This window comes from Protopterus annectens, chromosome 6.part1 (assembly GCF_019279795.1).
Source record: "Protopterus annectens isolate FY-2018-M chromosome 6.part1, PAN1.0, whole genome shotgun sequence".
Lineage (NCBI taxonomy): Eukaryota > Metazoa > Chordata > Ceratodontiformes > Protopteridae > Protopterus > Protopterus annectens.
In genome coordinates, this window is record NC_056738.1 from 407,610,388 (window position 1) to 407,634,184 (window position 23,797).

Genomic DNA, 23,797 nt, shown 5'->3' on the forward strand with positions numbered 1-23,797 from the left:
GTTTTGTACCTACCATAAATGTAGATGTTAAGAGTGTATACCCTGCTGCAGTCCAGGTTACCCTCCCTCCATCCCCTCTGACCTAACTGAAACCTTTCAATACCTTAAAATCTGATACAACCTTTGTGGTGTATTTGCTTATAGCTGGAGGGATGTTTTGCTTGTGCTAAACTTTTGTTATTGGTACTATCTACTGATCACCTTTTAGGGGGGCACCTGACATGGCAAGAAAAACTGAAGAAAATGGCGTCTGATGCCTCTTGTATACCCCTGGCGCACTGACGTCAGGGAAGAAGCGACAGCAACCGACGCCGGACCAAGACTTTGGAATTCCGGCTGACTGCGGGACCACCTGACAACAGGATAGCCCAAGTGTGATGACTGCAGCAGGGTATACACTCGAACATCTACATTTATGGTAGGTACAAAACTGTACTTGGTCTAAGAACATACTGTAAAAGTAGATGTCCTAATGATCACAATTGTATTCCTTCCCATCTTAGCCCCCTTATCTTCTTTTCTGTTACTGCTGGCAAAAAATACTATCTCTCTCACTCGCGCGCACAAGCACACAGACTGCAAGGATATTGCCCCTGTTCTGGGATGAATTTACTTACCTTTTCAGACTAAGCCCCTCCTAGCTGACCCGTTTTCTTCCTTAGTTTTCTTAAGAGCACTGATGGCTTGGAGGTGGTCTGATGATCTTGCACATGTCCGATTTTATACCCCTACTCAGACAAGCTGAGGTCATCTGGACATTGCCCTTGGAAGGTAAAGCTTTGATACCCCAGATGGACATCAGCGAGCTACAAACCATCTGTTAGGAATACTGCAGTAATGACCAGTAGGATATCTACTGTCATGGTAAGTTCTTGCATAACTGTACTTTTTTAATCTTGAGCCAAAGCTTTACTTAGCTGGTTCATAAAAGTCTGCTAAAATGATCACGTGTGCCTGCTATAACATCAGTGTGCTTACTGTACTTTTTAGTAAGTGGCCCAAGTTTCTCTATTAAGTTTACAAGTGACCACGTCCAATCTCCTCGCTTGGTGTGCATGGATAATGTTTAAGTGCCACTCAGTGAGAACCTCTCCATGCAGTAGTGCATTAGAATAAGTAGCAATGGCTTCTTTAATAAATCCCTTGGTAAATAAATAAAATATCCTGATAAGACTGCTAGCATGAGCCCTAATAACTTGAGACAGCTGTGCTACCTCTTCTCCAACCATCAGACAGAAAGTACTATCAAAATTGCAGTTTTTAATAAGCCTGTTTAATAGTGAGCGGCAGACAGTGGAGTAGTAGTTGCTTAATATTTTAATAATAATAGACAAGTCTTTAACAGTCACATTATTCTGTTTGTAGTGGACCCACTGAAACGTGATTTCCATTGTGAGTTGAAATATCTGGGGAAGGGTTTCTCATTATCTGTTCTTTTGGATAAGATGTCTTTAAATCTAGAGTTAATGTAGACTATGGCTTTTCCACTAATCCAGCATTTAATGTCGTGTGTGTGTGTGTGTGTGTGTGTGTGTGTGTGTGTGTGTGTGTGTGTGTATATAATGTCCTGTGTATTATAATGCTTATGACTGTTTATTTTATTTATTTATTGGCATTTATCGGGAAAGTCCAACTGAGATGTGCCTTTTTTAGCAGATGCCCTGATAGAAAAGCTCCATTTTACAGACATCGTGGACATCATTTGTATTTTTTCATCATTCACAGTCCATTTCATTCATGAGCAACAGTTCCATTATTCAGACATCCTTGACATCCGTTACATCATTTACAAACAGTTTTGATTAAAAATAAGTTGCATGAGTTGTACATGAATATATACTTTTTTTAATACAGGGAGGTGCATGCAGTGCACTATTATTAGGCATAGATTATCAGGTTTTGCATAGTATTTGTTCGTGTAAAAACTTGTTCAAAATTTAGGACATAAGAAAATAAGTTAGAGTAACCCAAAGAGAGGACAGGAGGAGGCGCAGAGAAAGATGGTAGAGAGAATAGTTGTGGTAGTAGTACATTAAGTTTTGTTCCTCAGAGTATTGTAAGATGAATGCATGTAGCAGTGTTACTGCTAGTTTAACCAGGGGTGGTGCAGGTCAGGTGCAGAACCATTTATTATTTAAAGTCTTTCAGGTTGCAGAGTGTTTTTAAGTGGAGTGGGATGATATTCCATCTGTTTGCAATGCATTGTTGGATTTAGTTATGGAGTGTAGAGGTCTGTCAGTAGTGTAAGGCTGAATGATGGAATGAAGAGATGGGAATTTTTTAGGGTTGTGCAGTAGTACAAAGGTTGTAATTAATAGTGAATACAGCAGATGATTTAGTTTGAGTCAGTTTAGTTGCATTAGAGTGAGGCAGTGATCTGTATTGTTGGTTGGTTGCAAATTTGGCTACTTCCAGCATTGTTCCAATTTGGCTGATAGAGAGAAGTTGGGATTGATTAGGACAGGAGAGGCGTATCAGCAATGTAGTGTTTTACACTGTAGAGGCAGCCTACCTTTCGGTGTGTTGTCTTCATGGCTTCCTGAAGATAGCAATCCTCTATAATCACACCTATTATTTTGGTGTGGGTACCAGTTCAGTATTGGTCTTGTTAATTGATAGTATGCAAAAGGTATTTTTTAGGGAGAATAGAGAATTGAGGGAGAACAGTAATACTTTAGTGGGGGGGGGGGGGGTATTTTTTTATTTTTTTTTTCCAAAAGAAGTTGATTTTTCAAAGTAAGCTTCTATGGAGGAAAAGCATTTCTGTGCGAGTATTGGAAAATGGATAGTGTACTAGCAGCACATATTAGAGTGGAGTTGTACACTATTGTACTATGGTGGCGTCCTTGGTTGATAAGTTAAACAGTAGTGGTCCAAGAATGGACCCTTATGGGACACCGATGGATACAGGAAAGAAAGAGGAGAAATCATCTTGCCATTTCACTACTTTGAACCTATTAGTGTGGTAACTTAGAAACCACTTGCGTGAGGAAGGTGATAACCCACAGGATTAGAGTTTAGTTATAAGAATTTGATGACTGCGTCAAATGCCTTGGATGGATCCAAAAATAGAGCTGATGTTAGAAGACCTGAATTTCTATTGTGACTTAATGCCTGTGAACCTCTGTGAACCTTAGAAGGGCAGTTTTTTTCTGTGACCGAGTCTGAGACCATGCTGAGAGCAGATATTATGAAAGGTAATATATGTAATAAGCTGAGAGTGAATACATCTTTCCAAGATCTTTCTTTTAAAGACCTGATGGATGTCAGTCCTACTGACACGTAGAACTGTTCACCCTTCACTCCCGGCTGATTCTATTCCACCAAAATTGCAACAATTCAGATTGTTCGTGGAGTTCCGATTCTGGCTCCTGGGACCAATCGGAGGAGTCTTGGTGGTGCCAGTGCTGCTTCAATCGGAGTCAGCCTGCCAGGTGTGCTCATGGTTGGAGGCTTTTATGGCTTGGAAGAACAGATTACAAAGTGCAGCTTGTTTGTGTTTGTACAGGGCACTGCAACTTGAATCTTTCTTTTCTGGAGCAATAAGGCACTTTTAAACAGTGCCCTAGAGCCAAGTTGGTAAAAATTACCGATGGCGAGGAAGGCAGTGAAGCCTTCTGACTTGACAACCCTGCAGGGTTAGATATGTTAGATATTATCATCAGGAACAATGGGGCTAGATTAGCAGCACTAAGAGGTGATATTTGCAGATTACATGACAGTATTACTACAGATTTGATTTTCTTTTAATATGAAGCAAAATTCCAAAGGGTTCTTAGGAACCTAAGGCACTGAAACAGAAAAAGTTAGCCAGGGACAGAATTGACTATCAAAATCATTTTTCATGGGGAAGGGGGGTCAAGGAAGAATTGTTTCTGGCAATGTGAGTACATCTGAGATGGTTAAAACTGGATTGCAGGACATTGGCTTTGAAGAGGAAGTTTTTTTGGAGCAAGGTCCGAGACTGAGGAACAAAGATCAGAGACCGGGTGGACAGATGTATGGAGGCCGAGGCTACCAATCGAGGAGACTTTAGTGACTTCTATTATGTTGGATATTGATTGTAACATTGTATGTGTTGAGCCAAAGCATGCTGACATTTTAACATGCGTTAATAATGGGGGGGGGTGTTCAATGTAATGAATGTATGGTATTACAGGAAGTTATTTGTAACAGCAATAATTTTTTAGTTGATTGTGATGTTTGTGATGTGGACAATTTTGATGCTATAAGTAATTCATATGATATAGTATCACCTTTTTGTGTTAATGACAACATTGGTAACAAACAAGAAGATACCATCATTGGACACATGAGTGTTAGTTCGACAGGTTTATGTGCTGAGTGTAAAATCATTAAACAACAAGGTTTTTTTATTTACAATTACACTGACACGGTAGTAGGGGATGTGCATTTTCAATTGTTTACTAAAGGAACTAGTTTTGTACCCAGTTTCAGATTGGATGTATCCCAGGTTTTGATTAACATTAAATTGTTTATGAGGAGATTAAACCTGGAGATGTATTTTCATGATAAAAAGGAGATGTCTTTTATGAATTGTAACAATCATGGTTCTAATTTGAAAAGGAAGAGTACATTCATACCACCTAGACACAATGAAATTTCAGTCCTGGAAAAACTTATGGAGTTTGAGGTCAGAAGAATATGTAATAGAAAGGATACTAGTTCGGATAACCTCACCCCTGTGGAGAGGGGTGTCCTTAAAGAATTCAAATCATCGAATAGCATTAGATGTATGAGACCAGATAAAGGTGGGGGTATGGTTTTGATGAACCAAATTGATTATTCGACATCCTTGATGTGTTTACTTGAAGATAAAGGTATCGGTTAATGAAATGAACGTGGCTTATAGAAGAATTGATTTGTATTTGTTAGATGCCCTATTTCAAGGTGAGATAACAGAATCGAATTTGATTTCTTTCAGTCAAATATCCTGTTACCCCAAGCATCTTTGGTATAACAATTTAGGCCAATAGTATCTGCTAGGGGCTCCAAGACTGAGCCTCTTGCAGCTTTTGTTGATGAAGTTTGTAAAACTACCACTAGTGATGTAGTTCATATCATCAAAGACTGAGGCTGAAGGCTATTGGCAAGTGTAACAGGACTTTTTGTTTTTTAACAATAGATGTTGTTAATTTGTTTTCAGTCATTCCACATAGTGAAGGTATGGAAATGTTTTGTGACAGTTTATTGCTTAGTTCTAGTTTTGACAAAAGTAAGATCAACATCACATGTGATTTGATGGAAACTGTTTTGAAAAATAACTTCATCAAATTTGAAGGTGAAATATATCAGCAGTGTTCTGGAGTTAATCTTGTACTATTGGCATGGGAGAGAACTTGTATTTTTCAATCTAGATTTTGGGAGAAAGTAGACAGGTATTTGGATGATTTACTTATCTTATGGGATGGGGATGAGAGCAGTGTTATTGAGTTTGTTGAATATATAAATTCTTCCACCAGTTTTCTGACAAAGTGAATTATCTGGATTTGACTATTTTTAAGGATGGGGAAGGATTGGCTAATACATTATATAGGAAAGACAGTTATTGATAAAAACAGGAAATATACAAGCTTGTTGGTATGTTAATAGATAGAGGGTATCCACTTAAACTTTTACTTAAGGTAAAAAAGGAAGTAGTTAGGAAAAGGAAGTCGGTGGATGTTTTGTCATTAAATTTTCCTGTTTTTTTATTGTTGGTCCTGGCGTTCTGTTTCACTTTTGTGGGGTTGCTTATCTAGTTCACATCTTTCCAAGGTGTTGGATAAAGGTGAGACAATGGGTATTATAAAGGATATTTTTTCCATAAGATGTGGGGATATATTTTTCTTGGATAGAGCAGTTTATTAGAATTGAGACAGGATATGGAATGCTATCTGTATGGAGTTGGTGGTGTTCAGATGGATGTTAAGGGCAATAGTTGTCTTAAGGGAGTTTAGGTATTTTTTAATTGTAGATGTTTGTACTGCACTGAGTGACTTTGAAGGTCTGTTATGACTTTAGTGATTGGGGTGGGATGATCCAGTTTATAGTAGTGTTTTGTAGAAGGGAGGTTAAAGTACTTATAGAATGTTAAACTGTGAAGCAATGCTTTTGGAGTTATTGGTTGGAGATGGGCTGGGTTGGGTTGATTTTCCAGACTGATATCTACTTCTCTTGGTAAGTTTTCTGATTTTTCAGGATTGACATCTACTTTTTCTTAGTATGTTTGTCTGTCATGTTGTTTCACCAAGGTGTTTACATTGTAAAGACACATCTATTTTCCTAGATGACAGGCTTATCTGATGCAGTCCTGCATATTGTTAGTAGTGCTTTCCACTCATCAGTACTACTAAAATTAATATCTATAGGCAGTTTAGGTTCTTTGTGTACAGAACCACATCTTTTCAAAAGACATCTATCTGTTTGTAGCCTTTGCTTTGTTAGGACAATGTAGGAAAATGTGTATACCTACCCTTTTCAGATTGTTAGGTAATTATATTGTTTGGGGTGCAATAAATAGGAAAAGCTTCTCCCTGTAACCCCCAGGACTCATTCTACTAAAGCAGTAGCAACTTCTACTGTGTTTTTTTTTCCTTGTCGCTGCTGTTGATTGCATATGTGCAGTCACATCTTGGTCTTCCTTGAACACCTCTGAGGCATTTTACATTGCAGTTATTTTCAAATCCAGGTCTTTTTTGTCAGTAATGTATTCCCATGAACATAGCCCTTCAGGATGATTAGCTACTAACTGTATGTTAAAGGCTACCAAAAATACCCCTCTTCTTAACATGTGAAAATTAGACTCCCCATAAGAATACATCATTGAGGGAAAAAAGGACCCTCTTCAATAACATACCTTTCCTCCATTCACCACTTTGTGTTAAGCTTTTTTTTTTCCTCTTGGAAGGGGCTGTTGCTTTTTTGTGCTTCCCTCAACTCTGTTTACTGAAGGCACGTACAGTATGAGAGGAAAGTGTCACTTTTTGGGGAAAGGGGAGTTTTCCAGGCAACTTGGGAAATGTTTCTGCCATTGGTCCTAAAGGGTACCAAACAGGCACCTTTTTCTTACAGGACTGTTATTACAGTCGGTACACTTCCTCTTTGTTATACTGAAAAGATGGAATATGGTGCTGTCCATTTTAAGCTACCACCTTGCCAAAATCCTGTATAGGGCAAGGCATTCATCTGTTCCCTGGGTATGTCCAAAAGCTCTGGAAGTCAGGTTAGATGGGAGTTGTCCACTTGCAGCTAATTACCATTATAAAGAAGAGTACTGTAATAGAGATCTTTGTATGAAAAAATATACTGTCATGTTGCATATTCTCGCACAACTTTCTTTTTCTGTAATGTTTAACTGTTTGTCAATAAATGTTAGGCAAAGGGTGAAGAAGAAGAGATTGATCGGACACCATGGGGTGAACTAGAACCATCAGATGAAGAATCATCTGAAGAGGAGGACGAGGATGAAAGTGATGAGGACAAACAAGATGATACTGGATTCATCACACCTGCTGACAGGTCAGAATCATAGAGTTAGTCTGTAGCATTGTCTGGAAATTGTCAGAGTTCTGTCACATGGTACAGGAGCTGTTTAGAAGCACACTTAAAACATGAAAATAACCTATTTCCTTGGTTTTGCTTTTTTTTTAATTAAGCATCCTAGCAGACTTCAGAATAGTATCCAAATGTCTTCTGGATATACCATCCATGAGTTACGCAAGTTTTATCAGTGCTGCCATGTTTTAAATGATATCTGGTGCAATGATGTTCAAATCCTGTTTAAATCCAAAAAAACACCCAGTGCTTTTTAGTAAGATCACAAAACTGAGAGTAAGGAAGTTTCTCCTTACCCCACTTGATTGTTCATTTTAAATCTTAATATATCTGGAGATGTGGGAGAAGCAGTTTTTATTTACAACTCCTCTTTTGGGCAGTATAATTACTTACTGTGAATTTAACATACATAAGCAGACACTCCCCCTTGCTACTTAACATTTTATTGTAGCAGTTTGTTGATGGCAATAATAGCAATACTCTGTTGCATCTCAAGTTATATAGAATAATGGTGATGGATTGCCATACATGTAGTTAATGATCAAGTGGTTCACATTTATCTCCCCCAGTTTCACTCTCCCAGTATTATGTTTCCCTGGCCTGTTGCATTAGTTGATTTGATTGTAAAATCACATTTTATCCCACTTCAGTTTTCTTACTTGCAGAGTATGTTTTCCCTTGATTGGGCAACCATGAAGTTATATTTAAGGGAGTTTGGGGGCCGAGATATTTTTATGCTTTTAGACAATTTTCTGTCATTTTGGACTGATAAATTTGCATTTGGTGAAATGGGAGATGATTACTGAAGTGGACCTATTCTGAAACTGACATCTGCTAGAAGAACATACCAGTTTGACTTTGTTCTTTGTGTTATGCTTCCCCAGCATGGGCTTTGAGAATGCCTTTTAACCATACACAACCTCTGGTGGCTTCTGAGTTGGTGTCTGTCATCATTTTCTACAGACTTCTTCAGCTGCTCCTAGACATTACCCAGAGCGGGACAGTAAAATTGAAATTACTTTACTTCAGTGAGTGATGCAGCCTGTCTTTGAACTGTCACAGAGGTGCACATCTATGTCACAGCCATGTTTACTTGACATTTTTAATGCCATGGCTTGCCAAGGAAGTTAGTACACTACGAAAACCACTGGCTCACCATATGTACATTGTGCATGTCTACTGGTATTGTGGCTCCTTATCAGCTAGACTCAACTGTGCCAGTCACATAGCTTGATTGAAGCAAAACAACCTTGCACTTCTCCTTTTTCCTCCCCCCTTGCCAATGATTAATTTACACTTGTATGAAGTGAAAGTGAAACATTCTTGTAAGGACAGCTTTTGGGCCTGTGTTTTTTTTCTCTCTCTAAAGCATTGGGTTTTGAGCCATGTGTCTAGCATCCTTATCTTTAATTTATTGTGCTTTTTAGTTTTACAGCTTATGGTACTTGCGTATTATCACAACCAGATTTGTAAACCAGTAGAATTCCTGGTGTTTTCGTGAAACAACTTCATTGTAAACTAAAAAGGGGTGTGTAAAATGCAAATCAGTTTTCTATCCCCCTGGTTCTCAAACAGGAACATGAATAACTGCCAAAATCCTCTTCCCAGGCCAGGTAGCATCCTTTTATCACCGCGAGTTAATGCAAAATAAAATGAACAGGGAAGAAGTAATAAAGCGGCAGTTATTACATTAACAAGCAGAGATTCTTCCACACTCAAATGCACTAAGGATTGTGTTTACTCTTACTGATGAATCTTTTGTAAAAAGTGATTATAACCAAAGTAAAAATCATTCACAGACATAAAAACAGGTGTACTCACCCATGTCTTGTGGCGAAGCCTGTTAGAGAAGCTTGCAGTGCTGTAAATAAAGAAAACTGTTGAAAACACATTTTAAAAAGAAGACCTCCCTGCACGGAGCACAAAGGGGTTGCACGCCTTAGTTCAGCCCTACATAAAGTGAGAGCAAAACGAAATGGTTAAAAAAGCACATGTAAACAACCCCACTATAATGTTAAGCCCGACGAGTTGCTGTTACTGGCAAGCTGCTACTCTATGCCTAAAGCAAATGTTGCACTCAGTTATGGCAGTAAAGGACGGGACCCAGGTGGAGGAATTTTTGCCCGTTTTTCCTCTCCCTGTTTCAGAAGCAATGTGATAGAAAACAGATATGGAGTTTACACAGCCCCTTTCCACAGCAGGATTAACTAGTTTCAGTATAAGATTATGAATTAGGGCAACTCTGTAATATGGTTGCGATAATACACAAGTACCCAGCTTATTTCTGCTCATTACTTTTAGCAGAGAAGAGGTAGGCTGCAGGTAGTCTGTACAAAAGGCACTTTTTAGGATTGTGTCATTTATTTAACCTTTTCACATCCTTTTACTTATTGTGTACATTTTTTTCATTTTGAGAAATGGCATTAATGCATGGTGGTAATGGGTAGATTAACTGAAGACTGCAAAATGATTTCTTAGTATTTCTGTTTTCTTCTTTAGTGCTTTATTTCTTTGTAGTATTGTGGTATGTTTGATAAGATTAAGCAAATATTGTATGTTATGTTGTCCTATCTCGCCGTAATTCTTGCAAGTTGGATTCGGATCCGATCTCTGCTCCGATTCTGGCGAATACTAAAGCTCGAGAGCTTCCACTGGCTCGAGGCTAACCCCTGTCCCATGATGCTCTGGGCCACATCCCCAGATCTCGTTTGCCACTCAAGCGATCGAGAAGTGATGTTCTTTGTGTTTCACTGTTGCAGTCATCACATTTGGGTTATCTACTTGCAGTAGCCCTCAGTCGGCCTGATTATCAAAGTCTTGGGTCCTGTGTCGGTTGCTGTCTCATCTTCCGTGATATCAGGTAGTCAGGGGTATAAAGCATGCAGCCAATGCCATTACATCAGTCTTTCTTGCTGTGCGATGCCCGAAGCAGAAGCAGTTTACAAGTGCCAGTCGGTCGACTCCTGAAATTTTCGTTTTCGAGTTTCAGAACCGAAGTCTTCAACTAAGCTAAGTACCCCGTTGAGGAAACTTTTTCTTGCTCTAAACCGATGTCAGTAAAACTCAATAATTGTATTTCTTGTGGAAAGCAAACACCTCATGAAGATTTCCATTCATACTGTATTCCTTGCCTAGGCCCTGACCACAATGCACCTCGCTGTCGGTTTTATGCTTTATTTAAGCAACAAACTATTCATTGTCGGTATATTTACGCTTCTCAATATTTTGGTACTCTGTTCAGTTATCCAGATACGTCTTCGGTTAGCCATCCGACTACCGACATTCTGAAAAAACGCAAAGGTAAAGACAGAGACAGGCCGCCAAGGTCCAAAGCTGCCGACGACGCTTCTCCTAAGCCAGTCGCCAGTTCTCAGTGAGGCGCTTTCGCAGCCCCTGATACCTGCTACTTCAGATTTGCAGGCCTCTACTGAGACCCATTCGGAGTTCGGTATGCCGTGAGATGTTTCAACTGTGGAACCTGCAGATGTGTCTACCTTGGATGAGTCCGGGGCCACTATGCAGGCTCCGGCTTCTGAGGGTGTATTCAAGCCTACTGACTTGCATATTAAATCAACGTCATCTTCTTCAAGGCCTAAATCTTGAACCATGCCTAGAAAACCGATGCCCATGCCACATGGTCAGGCCTCTATGCCTAAAAAACAAGTTGATAAGAATGGCTGAAGACCTTATTACTTTAATCAGGGGAAGCCAACCTTCCACCTCTGAAAGCTAGGACTGAATTTGCTTATGATACTTGTGACCAGCATTCTGAAATTTCTGTTTCCTCTGATGATCAGGTTTACCCTTATCTATCTGTGAGGATTCTGATGCTGAGGACTCCATTCCCTCTGCCTCCCCCCAAGAGGATTTCTCTTTTGGTGAAACCTTGCATACTGTTAGGGAGCATTTTTGTTGGGAAAGCCAGGATTACTCTTATTCCAAAAAGAGAATTAGAGATTTCTTACTCCTGCCCCAGCACATGCCTATAGCTATACTTCCTGTACTAGACATTGTTGATTATGCCTTTTCAGAATCTAGCTTGGCCCCTGACTCTTTACCTCTTGCTCCCAGAAAACCTGATGGATGTTACAGGGTTCCTGACTCTCTCAACTTCCTTTTTAAAAATCCTACTGTGGATCCTGAGACCCGTTTGGAGTCTGAGACCCAAGGGCATTAAGGCTACTACTGCCAAAAATCCTGCTCCCTCTGATAGAGACTCCAGGGCGCTGGATAGATGGAGTAAGAAGGTATACACTTCTGCAACCTTGGCCATTAGGGCCTTAAATTGCCAGTTTCATTTGTTAAAGTATCAGCAGCATATTATGGGATTGCTTAAACAGAAAATTATTTTGATTCCTGACTGTGCTGAAAATAAGGATTTACAGGATTTAATGCATTCTGCCGAACAGGTTGGAAAACACTTTGCAATGTGGTTTTGATTCACTAGAGGCATCTTGCAGGACTGCTGTCACTGGGTCTGTACTTAGAAGGCATGCTTGGCTTAAGGAGCAATGCTTGCCAGATCATGTTAAAGTTAAATTGCTGGATGCTCCCTTAAATCAGGACCGCCTGTTTGTCAACAAAGCAGAAGCAGTTCTTAAAAAGACAGGAAAAAGCTAAATCTATGCAAACTGTTAAAGATTTCCTACAAGTACAGCCTCCAAGATTTAGTAGGCATTGACCCTCTAAGAATTGGTCCTTTCCTGCCTCTTCCAGGCCGTCTCCGTTCCAAACCCAGAACCAGCAGAACACTCAGGCTTCAGTCCCAGATTACGCACAGGACTAAGCAGTGAGGGGCTCCCACTTCCAAATCAGGGAGTAGTAAGACTCCCCCTGTGGTAAACTGTCTCAGTCACTTAACTTTAAAACTTCCAAGCACTTCTCAACTGACTGCTCCTTTAGGGGGAAAGATTGCTCTGCAGGCAAAAAACTGGGAACTCATTACCCAGGACAAATGGGTTTTAAATATAGTTTCCCAAGGATACAGATTTCATTTCAACACGTTACCAACCCCAAATGGTTGGCCAGATCTACCCCCAAATCAGTGGGCAGAGGCCAAAAAGCAAGTACTCTCTCTCAAGCATAAAGGCTATTCAGACTATACCAGAAGAGGAAAAGGGACAAGGTTTTTACTCAAGACTTTTCCTGGTACCCAGAAAAGACAACTCATGGCGTCCTATCCTGGACCTTTTTATCTTAAGCACCTTTTTGGTGATTCCAAAATTCAAGATGCTAACTCTTCAGTTGCTTCCTATGCTAAGCAAAGATACCTGGTTGGCAACACTGGATTTAAAGGAAGCCTACCTGCACATCCCAATCAGGGAATCTTGCAGAAGATACCTACGCTTCAAAGCAGGTTACATGCACTGCCAGTTCCCTGCACTGCCCTTTGGCTTATCTACTGCGCCCAGGGTATTCACAAAGTGCCCTAGCTCCACTCATTGCGTTTTGCAGGCAAAGAAATATTCAAATATGCCCATACCTAGACAATTGTCTAATTCAGGCAGAAAGCCAGGACATACTTTTGAGTCATCTGGCATTTGTACAAAAGGTGCTAACTTGTCTGGGGTACACCATAAACGAAAAGAAATCACATCTGGTACCCTCTCAACAAATTATATTCCTGGGAGCAAGCTTGAACACAACTTCCCAGATGGCTTTCCTCACGCCAGAGAAACAAAATCATTTGACAACTTACTTCAAACTAGTGGCCACTAAAACCCTGCTATCGCAAGGCAAATACTGCAGGCCTTGGGGTTCATGGCCTCCTGCATTCTACTAATTCCATATGCAAGACTGCATATGAGGAAACTACAATGGTATCTAAAAAGCCTATGGCGTCAACATTCTCAGGGACTAGAAGTAATGATTCCTATCATACCTTGCCTACGGCTAGAATTCCTTTGGTGGGCAGAGGTCTGCCACCAAAACAAGGGATTACCATTCACTCTACCCCCTGCCGCCCAAACCCTAACAGAAGCATCAGACTATGCATGGGGGGGGGGGGGCTTACCTGGCAGGGAAGTGCATTCAGGGCAAATGGAACTGAAGTCAAATTCACCTGCATATTAATCAAAAAGAAATGTTAGCTGTACAGAATGCTCTGACAGCCTTCAAGGACCACATTCTTCCAGGACAATTAATGATAGACGGACAACACCACTGTTATGTGGTACATAAACAAGCAGGGGGTACCAATTCTTACCCCCTCTGCAGACTGGCCATGGCTCTGTGGAACACAGCCTTGAGCTACCAAGTGCATCTACAGGCTCAATTCCTGCCAGGAAAACTAAATGCGCTAGCAGACGAACTAAGCAGAAATCTCATGGATTCACACGAGTGGAAACTGGAACCAAAGCCTTTCAACATGTTGATAAACAAATGGGGGATCCCAGCTATAGACCGGTTTCCTCCCCCCAGGACTACCAATTAGACAAATTCTGCACAAGGACTCCCCACAAACAAACTTGGAAATTGGATGCTCTGTCCTTCAGCTGGAAAAATCTGTCAGTTTATGCCTTTCTTCCTCTGCCTCTCCTCTCCAAAGTACTACTAAAGATCAAACAGGACAAACCAATGATGATACTGATTGCACCAAACTGGCCACGCCAACACTGATAGCCCCTCCTGCGCAGTGTGTCACTGCTAGCCCCATGACACCTGCCTCAGATGCCTACCCTGCTGTCCCAGCAGGAGAGCCAGATTCTGCACCCCCAGCTTCAAACCCTGAACCTGGCAGCCTGGCTAATCACCTAATCTCTCAGTTACCATCCCTCAGTAAACAAGTGTTGGATGTCATTTTGGAGGCAAGAAGGCCTAGTACTAGAAAATCTTATGCTGAAAAATGGAAAAGATTCTGTTCCTGGAACCAGATTCAAGGGATGGCCACAGCAGTGCCCAGTTTACCTCAGATTCTTCAATACTTAACAAGATGCTTCACAAGGGCCTTTCCTTTTCATCCATCAGAATTCACGCCTCAGCCATTTCAGCTCATTACAACACAGAACCACCCCTCTTTTCTCATCCACTGCTCAAGCAGTTCCCCAGAGGGGCCAAAAACTTAAGACCACCCAGGAGAGCCCCACCTCCAGCCTGGGGCCTTAACTTTGTATTGGAAAAACTCACTCTTCCTCCTTTTGAGCCAGCTCTAAGTGCAGAGTTAAAATTCCTTTCTTGGAAAACAGCTTTCCTTTTAGCAATCACTTCAGCAAGAAGGGTAACTGAATTGCAGGCCCTTATGGCAGTGGAGCCTTTCATCATCTTTCATGCGGACAGGGTGTCCCTCAGGACCAATCCCTCCTTCATGCCCAAGGTGGTATCCAGTGTGGCTCTTAATCAATCCATTCATTTGCCAACCTTCTTTTCTAATCCACAGGATAAAGGGGAACGGATACTGCACTCCTTAAATGTGCACAGACAACTTGGATTTTACTTGGGCAGGACTAAACCTCAAAGGAAAACTGAAAAACTGTTGGTGGCATTTGCTGCAGGGGCAGTGGGGAAGGCTATATCAAAGCAAATAATTTCTAAATGGATAGGCCATTGCATTCATTTTTGCTATAAGCACCATGGAAAACCTATCCCACAGGGGATTAGACCCCATTCAACCAGGGCTGCATCTACCTCTTCAGCCTTTCTCAGAGGTGTCCCTACCAAGAGACATCCTAGAAGCTGCTACCTGGAGTTCTGTACATAGTTTCACCAAGCATTACCATTTGCCAATTTTCTCTAAATCCAGAGCTGGCTTTGCCACTGCAGTCCTGCAGGGCCTTATAGCTGGTCCTAATGCTATTTAAATTCCTCCTCCCATCCTTAGCTTTGGGAATCTACCCAAATGTGATGACTGCAACAGTGAAACATGAAGAACATAGTACAGTTATATACACTTACATAAATGTGGATGTTCGAATGTGTTCACTGTTGCAGTCCTGGTTACCTTCCCTCCAGCCCCCTGACTTCTTTTGGCTATATCTCTACTCTCCTTTACTATGCTTAAAAGCTTTTTGATGCATCACCTGACATCTGGGGTAAGAAAAACTGATGTAATGGTGTCGGCTGCATGCTTTATACACCCAACATCACTGAAGATGACAGCAATTGATGCAGGACCCAAGACTTTGATAATCGGGCCGACTGAGGGCTACTGCAAGCAGATGACCCAAATGTGATGACTGCAACAGTGAAAACACTCGAACATGTACATTTATGGTAAGTGTACACAACTGTACTTTCCTGCTGACTCGTTGACTAAGTATAGATGTTCATGTTTCACTGTTGCAGTCATCACCTTTGGGTTATCCCTGCCAGGGTAGCCCTCATTCGGCCCGAATACCAGAGGCTTAGTATTTCGTCGTCAGTTGCTGTTGCTTGAGGAGTGACATCAGGTCATCAGTAGTATAAAGTAAGGCAGCAGATGCCATTACATCACTCTTTCTTGACAAGGAGCCCAAAGCAGAAGCAGTTTGCATGAGTGCCGGTCGGCCTCTACCTGAGTTTTCGTTTTCCGAATTGAAGTTGGAGCTTTTTAAAGCTAAGTACCTTGTTGGGATCCTTTTTCCTTGCTCTAACCGATGTCAGAAAAAGTTAACAATTGTCTCGCATGTGCAAAGCAAATACTACACCGAGACTTTCATTCTTACTGCGTCACTTGCTTAGGCCCAGACCACAACGTCCCCCGCTGTCATTTTTGTGCTTTGTTCAACGCCGGAACTATACATCGTCAGGCCTTATTGCAGCTAGATATTTTCACTCTCAGTCCTCTATTTCCGATATGGCTTCGGTAAGCCATCCAACAGCAGATCTTCCAAAAAAACGTAAGGATAAAGACAGAGACAGACTGCACTGGTCCAGACCTACCAATGGTGCTTTGGTTAAGCTAGTTGTCAGTTCTCTGGTCCTCATTGAGATGCTTTCGCAGCCCCTGATGCCCGCTTCTGTGGATTCGCAGGCCACTACCGCGACCCTTTCAGAGTATGCCACAAAACTCATAGACTAAGGATCCTGCAGTTATCACTACCTTGAATGGGTCCAGAGCCACTGAGCAGGCACCGGCTTCCGAGGAAGTACTTCGCACTACCAATTCTCGACACAAACCGACGACTTCTTTCGTGTCTACTGTTCTTTCGAAAACTACTGAGTTTTTAAGTCCCAGAGTACGAACCACACCCAAGAAACCGACAACTCCATCTCAGGCACCTGCTTCCTTGCCTCAGTCTCAAATGCTTAAAATGGTGTAAGACCTTATAATACTGATCAGGGGAAGCCAAGCTGCCCCTTCCAAAAGAAAGAGATTTGTCCCCAGTAGTTTTGTCCGAACAGGAGTCAGATGACTCTGATGCCTCTGAAGATGAAGACATGCAACCCCTCTCTGCTTATGAAGATTCTGATGCAGAGGAATCCATTCCTTCAGCCTCTCCTCCCGAGGATATTTCCTTTGGGGAAACCCTTCATACTTTAAGGGAGCATTTCCAGTGGGAATGTCAAGACTACCCTTAGTCTAAAAAGAGATTCAGGGAATTCTTAGATCTTTCACAGCACAGACCCTTGGCCATTCCTCCTGTCCTGGATGTTGTGGATGATGTTTTCATGGAATCTAGTTTGACTCCTGACACCCTCCCTCCTGCTCCCAGGAAACCTGACTGGTATTAGAGTCCCTGACTCTCACAAATTTCTTTTCAGAAATCCTACTGCTGACCCTGAGGTTATCTCCCAAGGGCCTAAAGGAATTAAAGCAACTTCTGCCAAGAATCCCACACCCTCAGATAGGGATTCCCGAGCATTAGACAGATGGGGTAAAAAAGTATACACCTCTGCTACTCTTGCTGTTAGAACACTAAATTGTCAGTTCCATATGCTAAAATTTCAGCAGCATACCATGGAACTCAAATAAAAAATGTTAAGTTGTCAATCTCGCCTTCATTCTTGCTTGATGGGTTCGGAGCCGATCCTTGGCTCCGACTCTGCACTTGCTAAGCTCGAGAGTCACTTTTACCAGCTCGAGGCAGCCCCATATCCCATGATGCAAGGCGGTAAGTACCCAGATCTCGCTTTGCAGCTGATGAGGTCCTCCTTTTACCAGCTCCTGGTAAGTGATTTAGATATTACTGTTTTAGCCCCCTTTTCAACTTAAAACCTTATTTTTTAACGTTTATAGTTAATTTAAGTCCCTTTCTGACTAGAAAATCCCTCACTCCTTTATATTTTTAGTCAGGCCTTCTCCCCTCCCATCCCCCCCTTGTTAGGGTGTGTGTGTGTGTATTAGAGGTTAGTTATCTGACTATTTTGGGATAACTTTTTCTTGGGACTGTGTTGTGTGTGTGTGTTGTTACAACTATGTCCAAGGAAAGGGTCTCAGGCTTTAAGAAGTGTGACTTGTGCTGTCAGAAGATGTCTCTGACAGACGGTCACAGTTCTTGCTTATACTGCTCGACTTCACCTGCAGGACTCCTGTGCTATATGTCATTCTTTTAGCCAGAGAGTCCTGCAGGAGAGGAGAAACAAATTGATTTTGAGGGGCCTTCTTAAACCGGAGGGCTCTCCGGCTAAGTCGGCCCCGACTAAGACTTCCAAGTCTTCCAAGGCCCAGGCTTCTGTCTCTAAGCCTGCGGCCTCGGTTCCGACTCTTTCTGAGACGAGATTGGCTTCGGCTGGAGCCGATCCTAGTTTGCACAAACCCTCGGCACCGATGGCTATCGGTGCCGATACTGGTTCGGTCACATCGGTGTCTGCTCCGACTGGCTCCGACCACCATGTGGCTCAGGCTTCGGTGTCGGCGCCGACCGGCCCCGACACCGTTACTTTTATGTCTGTATCGGCTCCGGCCGGAGCCGATGCATCGAGACCTTCTGTCGGTGCCAAAAAGTTGTCTGCTCCGACAGCATCCATGGTTTAGTCGGCTCCGATGGTTCCTTCGAGGAAGAGGTCCAGGTCCCCTTCCTTGGAACCGATACTTTCGGCTCCGCCTCCTCTCCTCTCGAACGGAACCATCGGACCCGATCATCCAGGTCATCCAGGCTTTCTGACCATGATTTAGAGGGGGTGGTCAGTAGATTATTAAAATCACAGGCACTGGCCCAGATGCTACATAGTCCGTCTCAACAGACGACTATTAGTCCACACCCCCTTGCAGTTCCTCCTTCGACTCTACCTCAGAGTTTGGAGCTGGAGTCTTCGGGAATGGTTTCTGCTATGGCTGAGGGACAGATACCCCCTTCTGCTCCCTCAGCCTCTACTCTTATCTCCTCTTGAGACCTTCCTTAGAGGGATTCGTGGTCGGGCTTCCTGGTCTCCTCCGAGGGGTGAGTGGCATCGGACCCTTGTCCGACCCACTCTTCCCTTGGAGCCTCGGCCTTGGTGAGCTCGGCTCCGACATCTGCCTCGAGCCTTCCTTTCGGTGGGCCCTGGAGTTCCTGGTTCTTGAATGGGTTCTCTCGGACCTCCCTGGGAGGGAGCCGAGGTGATGAAGAGTGTGCTAGCCACTGGACTCAGCCAGCAGTCTGTTCCCGTAGCTCCTCCCAATACGGTGCCTGTCGATATCTCTGCCATCTCTCTTGCTCCCGGACCCAGAGATCCTCCGCCTCAGGTTTCCCCTCTGGGAAGAACCCCCTCTTCCGAGGATTCTCCTGATCAGTCAGGGGAACCTCCGCGCAAGAGGACCTGTAAGAGGAAACACGTAGACTCCCCCGAGACTATCACTTCAGATACCGACTTAGATGAGTCGGAGGGATCTCCAAGATCCCCCTCTGCGGATGTCTCCTTTTCAGACATCCTAGAACTCCTTAAACAGAGGGGAAACTCGCCCTCCAATAATCCCTCTGAGGATGAGTCGGTATACCTGGAGGAGTTTGGATCTCAGCCTCCACCTCCTGGGTGTCTCCGCCTTCGACCCCTTATGCAGGTTATTGCTCGAAGGCTTGGGCTGCTCCTGACTCTGTAGAGCCAGTTCCTAGGAGGCCTTCTAAATTTATTACTGCCCCTTCGACAAGCAATTCCTCACAAAGGTGTCCCTGCTGATGCCATGGTGGTGGCTGCCACTAAGAAGGAACTTGCAGATCCTTCCGCCTGTCCATCCTCCTAATAAGGACTCTAGGACCATGGATAGGTATGGTAAGCGGATGTTCTCTTCAGCGACCTTTGCTATGCGCCGCTGAACTATTATGTCACTTCACCAGACTCCAAAGGGATATCCTTAAGGAGCTAGGTGAAGTAGTACAGGATCCCACAGCTGCAGGGGCTCAAGAAAAATTGCTTCGCAGCTAGGAACCCTTAATTCTATTGCTAACTCCTCCATGACTGATATCATATGCAGCAGATGGAGCGAGTAGGGCAAGAGGTACAGGTGTGGCTCTTAGACGCCAAGCCTGGATGCAGCTCTGTAATTTTGCAGATCCTTTAAGGCCCTTCACAAACTCTCCCTTTGATGGGTCAGCTTTGTTTGGCCCTCAAGTGAAGGAAACATTGATCAGGTGTGAGCAGGACGGCAAGACTCTTTCTGCCGTAGGGGTCCGTTTTTCCACCCCTTCTAGACCTTACCCTAAAGGACAGAAGGGTGGCAAAATGTGGTTCCGCAAATCCCAAGGAGTCACGCCGGATTCACGTGGTCAGTTTACCCCTAGAGGCAGAGCGGTAACAAAACAGACGCCTAGAGGCAGAGGGGGTCCACAAAACCAGGGAAGCAGAGAGCCTCTCTCTGACAAGCCCTTTCAGCATCCCTGAGATGTTGCCCAACTGTCCATCCTTGGAGGCAGTCGGGGGAAGACTATCGCTGTACCCAGAAGCCTGGCTTTCCCTAACTCAAGACAGATGGGTACAGTCGATCATATCCGAGGGTTACAAAATTCCTTTCGAGGAAACTCCTTTCTTACTCAAATTCCCTTCCAGATGTACCACCCGGTCTAAGGAAATTGCAGAGTTAGAAGTTTTAAAACTTCTGCAAAAAGAGCCATTCAGCCAGTTACAACAGATCATTCAGAGCCCGAATCTACTCAAGGTTCTTTTTGGTCCCCAAAGACGGGAGACTGGAGACCAATATTGGATCTCAGCAGTCTCAACAAGTCTGTGAGAAAGACAAGATTCCGAATGGTCACACTTCAGTCAATTCTGCCCTTCTTACAGAAGGACAACTGGATGTGCTCAATAGATCTTCAGGATGCGTACTATCACATAAAAATTCACAGACGCTCCAGAAGGTTTCTCCGCTTTCGGCTGGGGTCCAGTCATTTCCAATTCAGAGCCCTGCCCTTTGGTCTCACTACAGCCCCCAGAGTGTTCACCAAATGTATGGCAGTGGTCACGGCTCACCTGAGACTTGACTCTAGGTGTTTCCGTATCTCGACGACTGGCTCCTCTCAGCCACCACCAGGCATCAGCTTCTTCAAGCCAGGGATTACACAATAAATCTTTGCACTCAATTGGGCATCTCGATCAACTACGGAAAATCCTCCTTATTGCCCTGCCAGTCTATTACTTTCATAGGCGCAAACTTAAACACTGTTCGGATGTCAGCTACCCTCACAGACCAAAGAATCTCAGATATACAAGGTCACGTGAGAATCATTCTAGCCAGCAAGAAAGTACAAGCCAGAATGGTTCTAAAAGTGTTGGGCCTCATGGATGCGGCCATTACCCTTCTTCCCTGGCTCGCTTCTATATGCGCCTTCTTCAGTGGATGTTGTTCACTCAGTGGTCTTACCAACAACGTCCGATGCGTCACCAAATACTGGTGACACAGATTTGCAAGAATCATCTTTCTTGGTGGATTACTTCTCTCCAGATTCACCAAGGCAGACCCTTTGTACCCCCAACCCCGGTAGCCCCTGTCACTACGGATGCCTCCCTGATCGGGTGGGGGGGGCATTATCAGGGCAGGATGGTTCATGGGACGTGGCAACCGTTCGAATACCACCTGCACATAAATGTCCTAGAGATGAGAGCAGTGCTTTTAACGTTGCAAGCCCTCAATGACTTTCTTCCCTTGGGGACAATTGCAGTCCACACAGACAACATGTCTGTAGTATGGTATATCAACAAACAGGGCGGAACCAAGTCCTACCCCTTGTGTCGAGAAGCGCTCAGACTGTGGCAATGAGCGATCTCCTCTCATCGGTTTCTGGTAGCAACGCATATCCCTGGGAAAACCAACATTTTAGCGGACAGATTGAGCAGAGCTATTCTCATGCCTCACGAGTGGTCTCTCAAACAATCTATAGTGGAGGAGATTTTTCTAGAATGGGGTCGCCCATGTTGCGATCTTTTTGCTACTCCCCAAAACAGCAAATGCCCAGACTTCTCTCTTCCCACTGCCAGGCCATCCCCAGAGACGCCTGACCCAGGATTGGCCCCAGGGACTTCTTTATGCCTTTCCTCCCTTTCCTCTGATCCCACAAGTAATCCAGAAAGCCACCGTTTTGAGAGCCAAAATGATTCTCATTGCCCCTTATTGGCCTGGACAAATTTGGTTTCCGTTCCTCCATCGTCACCTTTTGGTGCAGCCGTGGCATCTGGACCCAGTGCCAGATCTTCTGATTCACCAATCGGGTCAGCTGCACCGGTCTATCCCTTCTCTCAACCTCACAGCATGGTTGCTCCACTTCCTTCCTTAGCCAGGCTTCCTATGATCTCTAATCCTGTTAGAGACATCATAGTAGCTTCCTTAAAATCCTCTACTAGGAGGATTTATACTAGCAAATGGAAACGTTTTTCTTATTGGGCAAAAGCCAAGAATATTGATCCCTTCACTGCTCCAGTACAAGCAGTTTTGGATTTCTTAGCGAAATTTTTCACGCGGGCTCCTCTTCTTCCACGGTCAAAGTTCAGTTGGCCGCTATCTCGAATTTTCATGTCGGGTTCGCAGATCACAACATTGTCCCACAGGCTTTGTAGAGCCTTCTTGAAAGGAATTTTTCTCCTGAAACCTCCAATCAGGAGTCCTCCTCCTCAATGGGACCTAAATTTAGTGCTGACATCCTTGATTCTTCCTCCCTTCGAGCCAGTTGTTTCATGTTCCTGAAATTTCTTTCATGGAAAACTTTATTCCTGGTTGCTAATACATCGGCTAGGAGGGTGTCTGAACTTCATGCTCTATCTGTTCGCCCCCCCTATTTAGTCTTCCACAAAGACAGAGTATCATTGAGAACTAATCCGACCTTTTTGCCTAAGGTCGCTTCAAAGACTAATTTGAATCAGGCTATTGATCTTCCTGTATTTTTCCCAAACTATTCAAACAGATCGGAACAAAAATTACATTATCTTGATGTCCACTGCCAACTCAGATATTATTTGGACAGAACAAAACAACTCAGGAAATCCGATCAACTCTTTGTTTCTTATGCTGATAACAAGAAAGGCCTTCCTGTCTCAAAAGTGACCTTGTCTAGATGGCTTTCTTCTGTCATCTCTGAAATTTATCAGCTCAGGGGAACACAGCTGTGCTCGAAACCTAAAGCGCATTCAACCAGAAGCTTAGCCACTTCCACAGCTTTTCAAGCTAGACTTCCATTAGACACTATTTGTGCAGCAGCCACTTGGGCCACTCCTCATACATTTGTTTCCCATTACAAATTGGATTTGGCCTCCAGGGACAGAGCCAGTTTTGGCTCTACAGTTCTCAAGAGTCTGTTCCATTGAGCCACCCAGGATAGAGGTGCTAGGGACGCGGTCCCATCAAGCAAGAATGAAGGCGAGATTGACAACTTAACATTGAGAAGTTATGTACCTACCAATAAGGTTCCATGTTAGTTGTCTTCTCTCGCCTTCTTTCTTGTGACCCTCCCTCCTTCCCCCAGGCCTTGACAGACCTTTCTCTCTACAAGGAAGTATGCTTCTGAAGACCATACAGTGCTGGTCCTTCTACCATCCTTCAGGTTTTTTTCTCTCCTTCTTTCTTCCTTTGGGAAGTTATGCTAGGTGCTATTGCCTATTGTCATCAAACGAGATCTGGGTACTTACCGCCTTGCATCATGGGATATGGGGCTGCCTCGAGCTGGTAAAAGTGACTCTCGAGCTTAGCAGAGCCGATCCTCGGCTCCGAACCCATCAAGCAAGAAAGAAGGCGAGAGAAGACAACTAACATGGAACGTTATGGTAGGTACATAACTTCTCAATATATTCTTTTCCTACTTGTGCAGAAAATAGAGTTAATGTATTCTGCAAATCAAGTAACTAAGCACACCTTACACTGTGGTTTTGATGCCCTAGAAGCATCTTGCAGGGCAGCAGTCACCGGTTCTGTCCTTAGAAGGCA

The 23,797-nt window shown here is 43.4% G+C and overlaps 1 protein-coding gene across 1 annotated transcript in view; it reads left to right on the forward strand.

The window, feature by feature from the left end:
- SF3B2 (splicing factor 3b subunit 2) overlaps nucleotides 1-23,797 on the forward strand; it is a gene marked incomplete in the record, with an annotated part of 1,007,319 nt that overhangs the window by 865,393 nt on the left and 118,129 nt on the right. Inside the window, 1 exon segment of the mRNA XM_044075829.1 lies at nucleotides 7,379-7,521. Within this exon segment, the coding sequence (XP_043931764.1) occupies nucleotides 7,379-7,521 (143 nt within the window).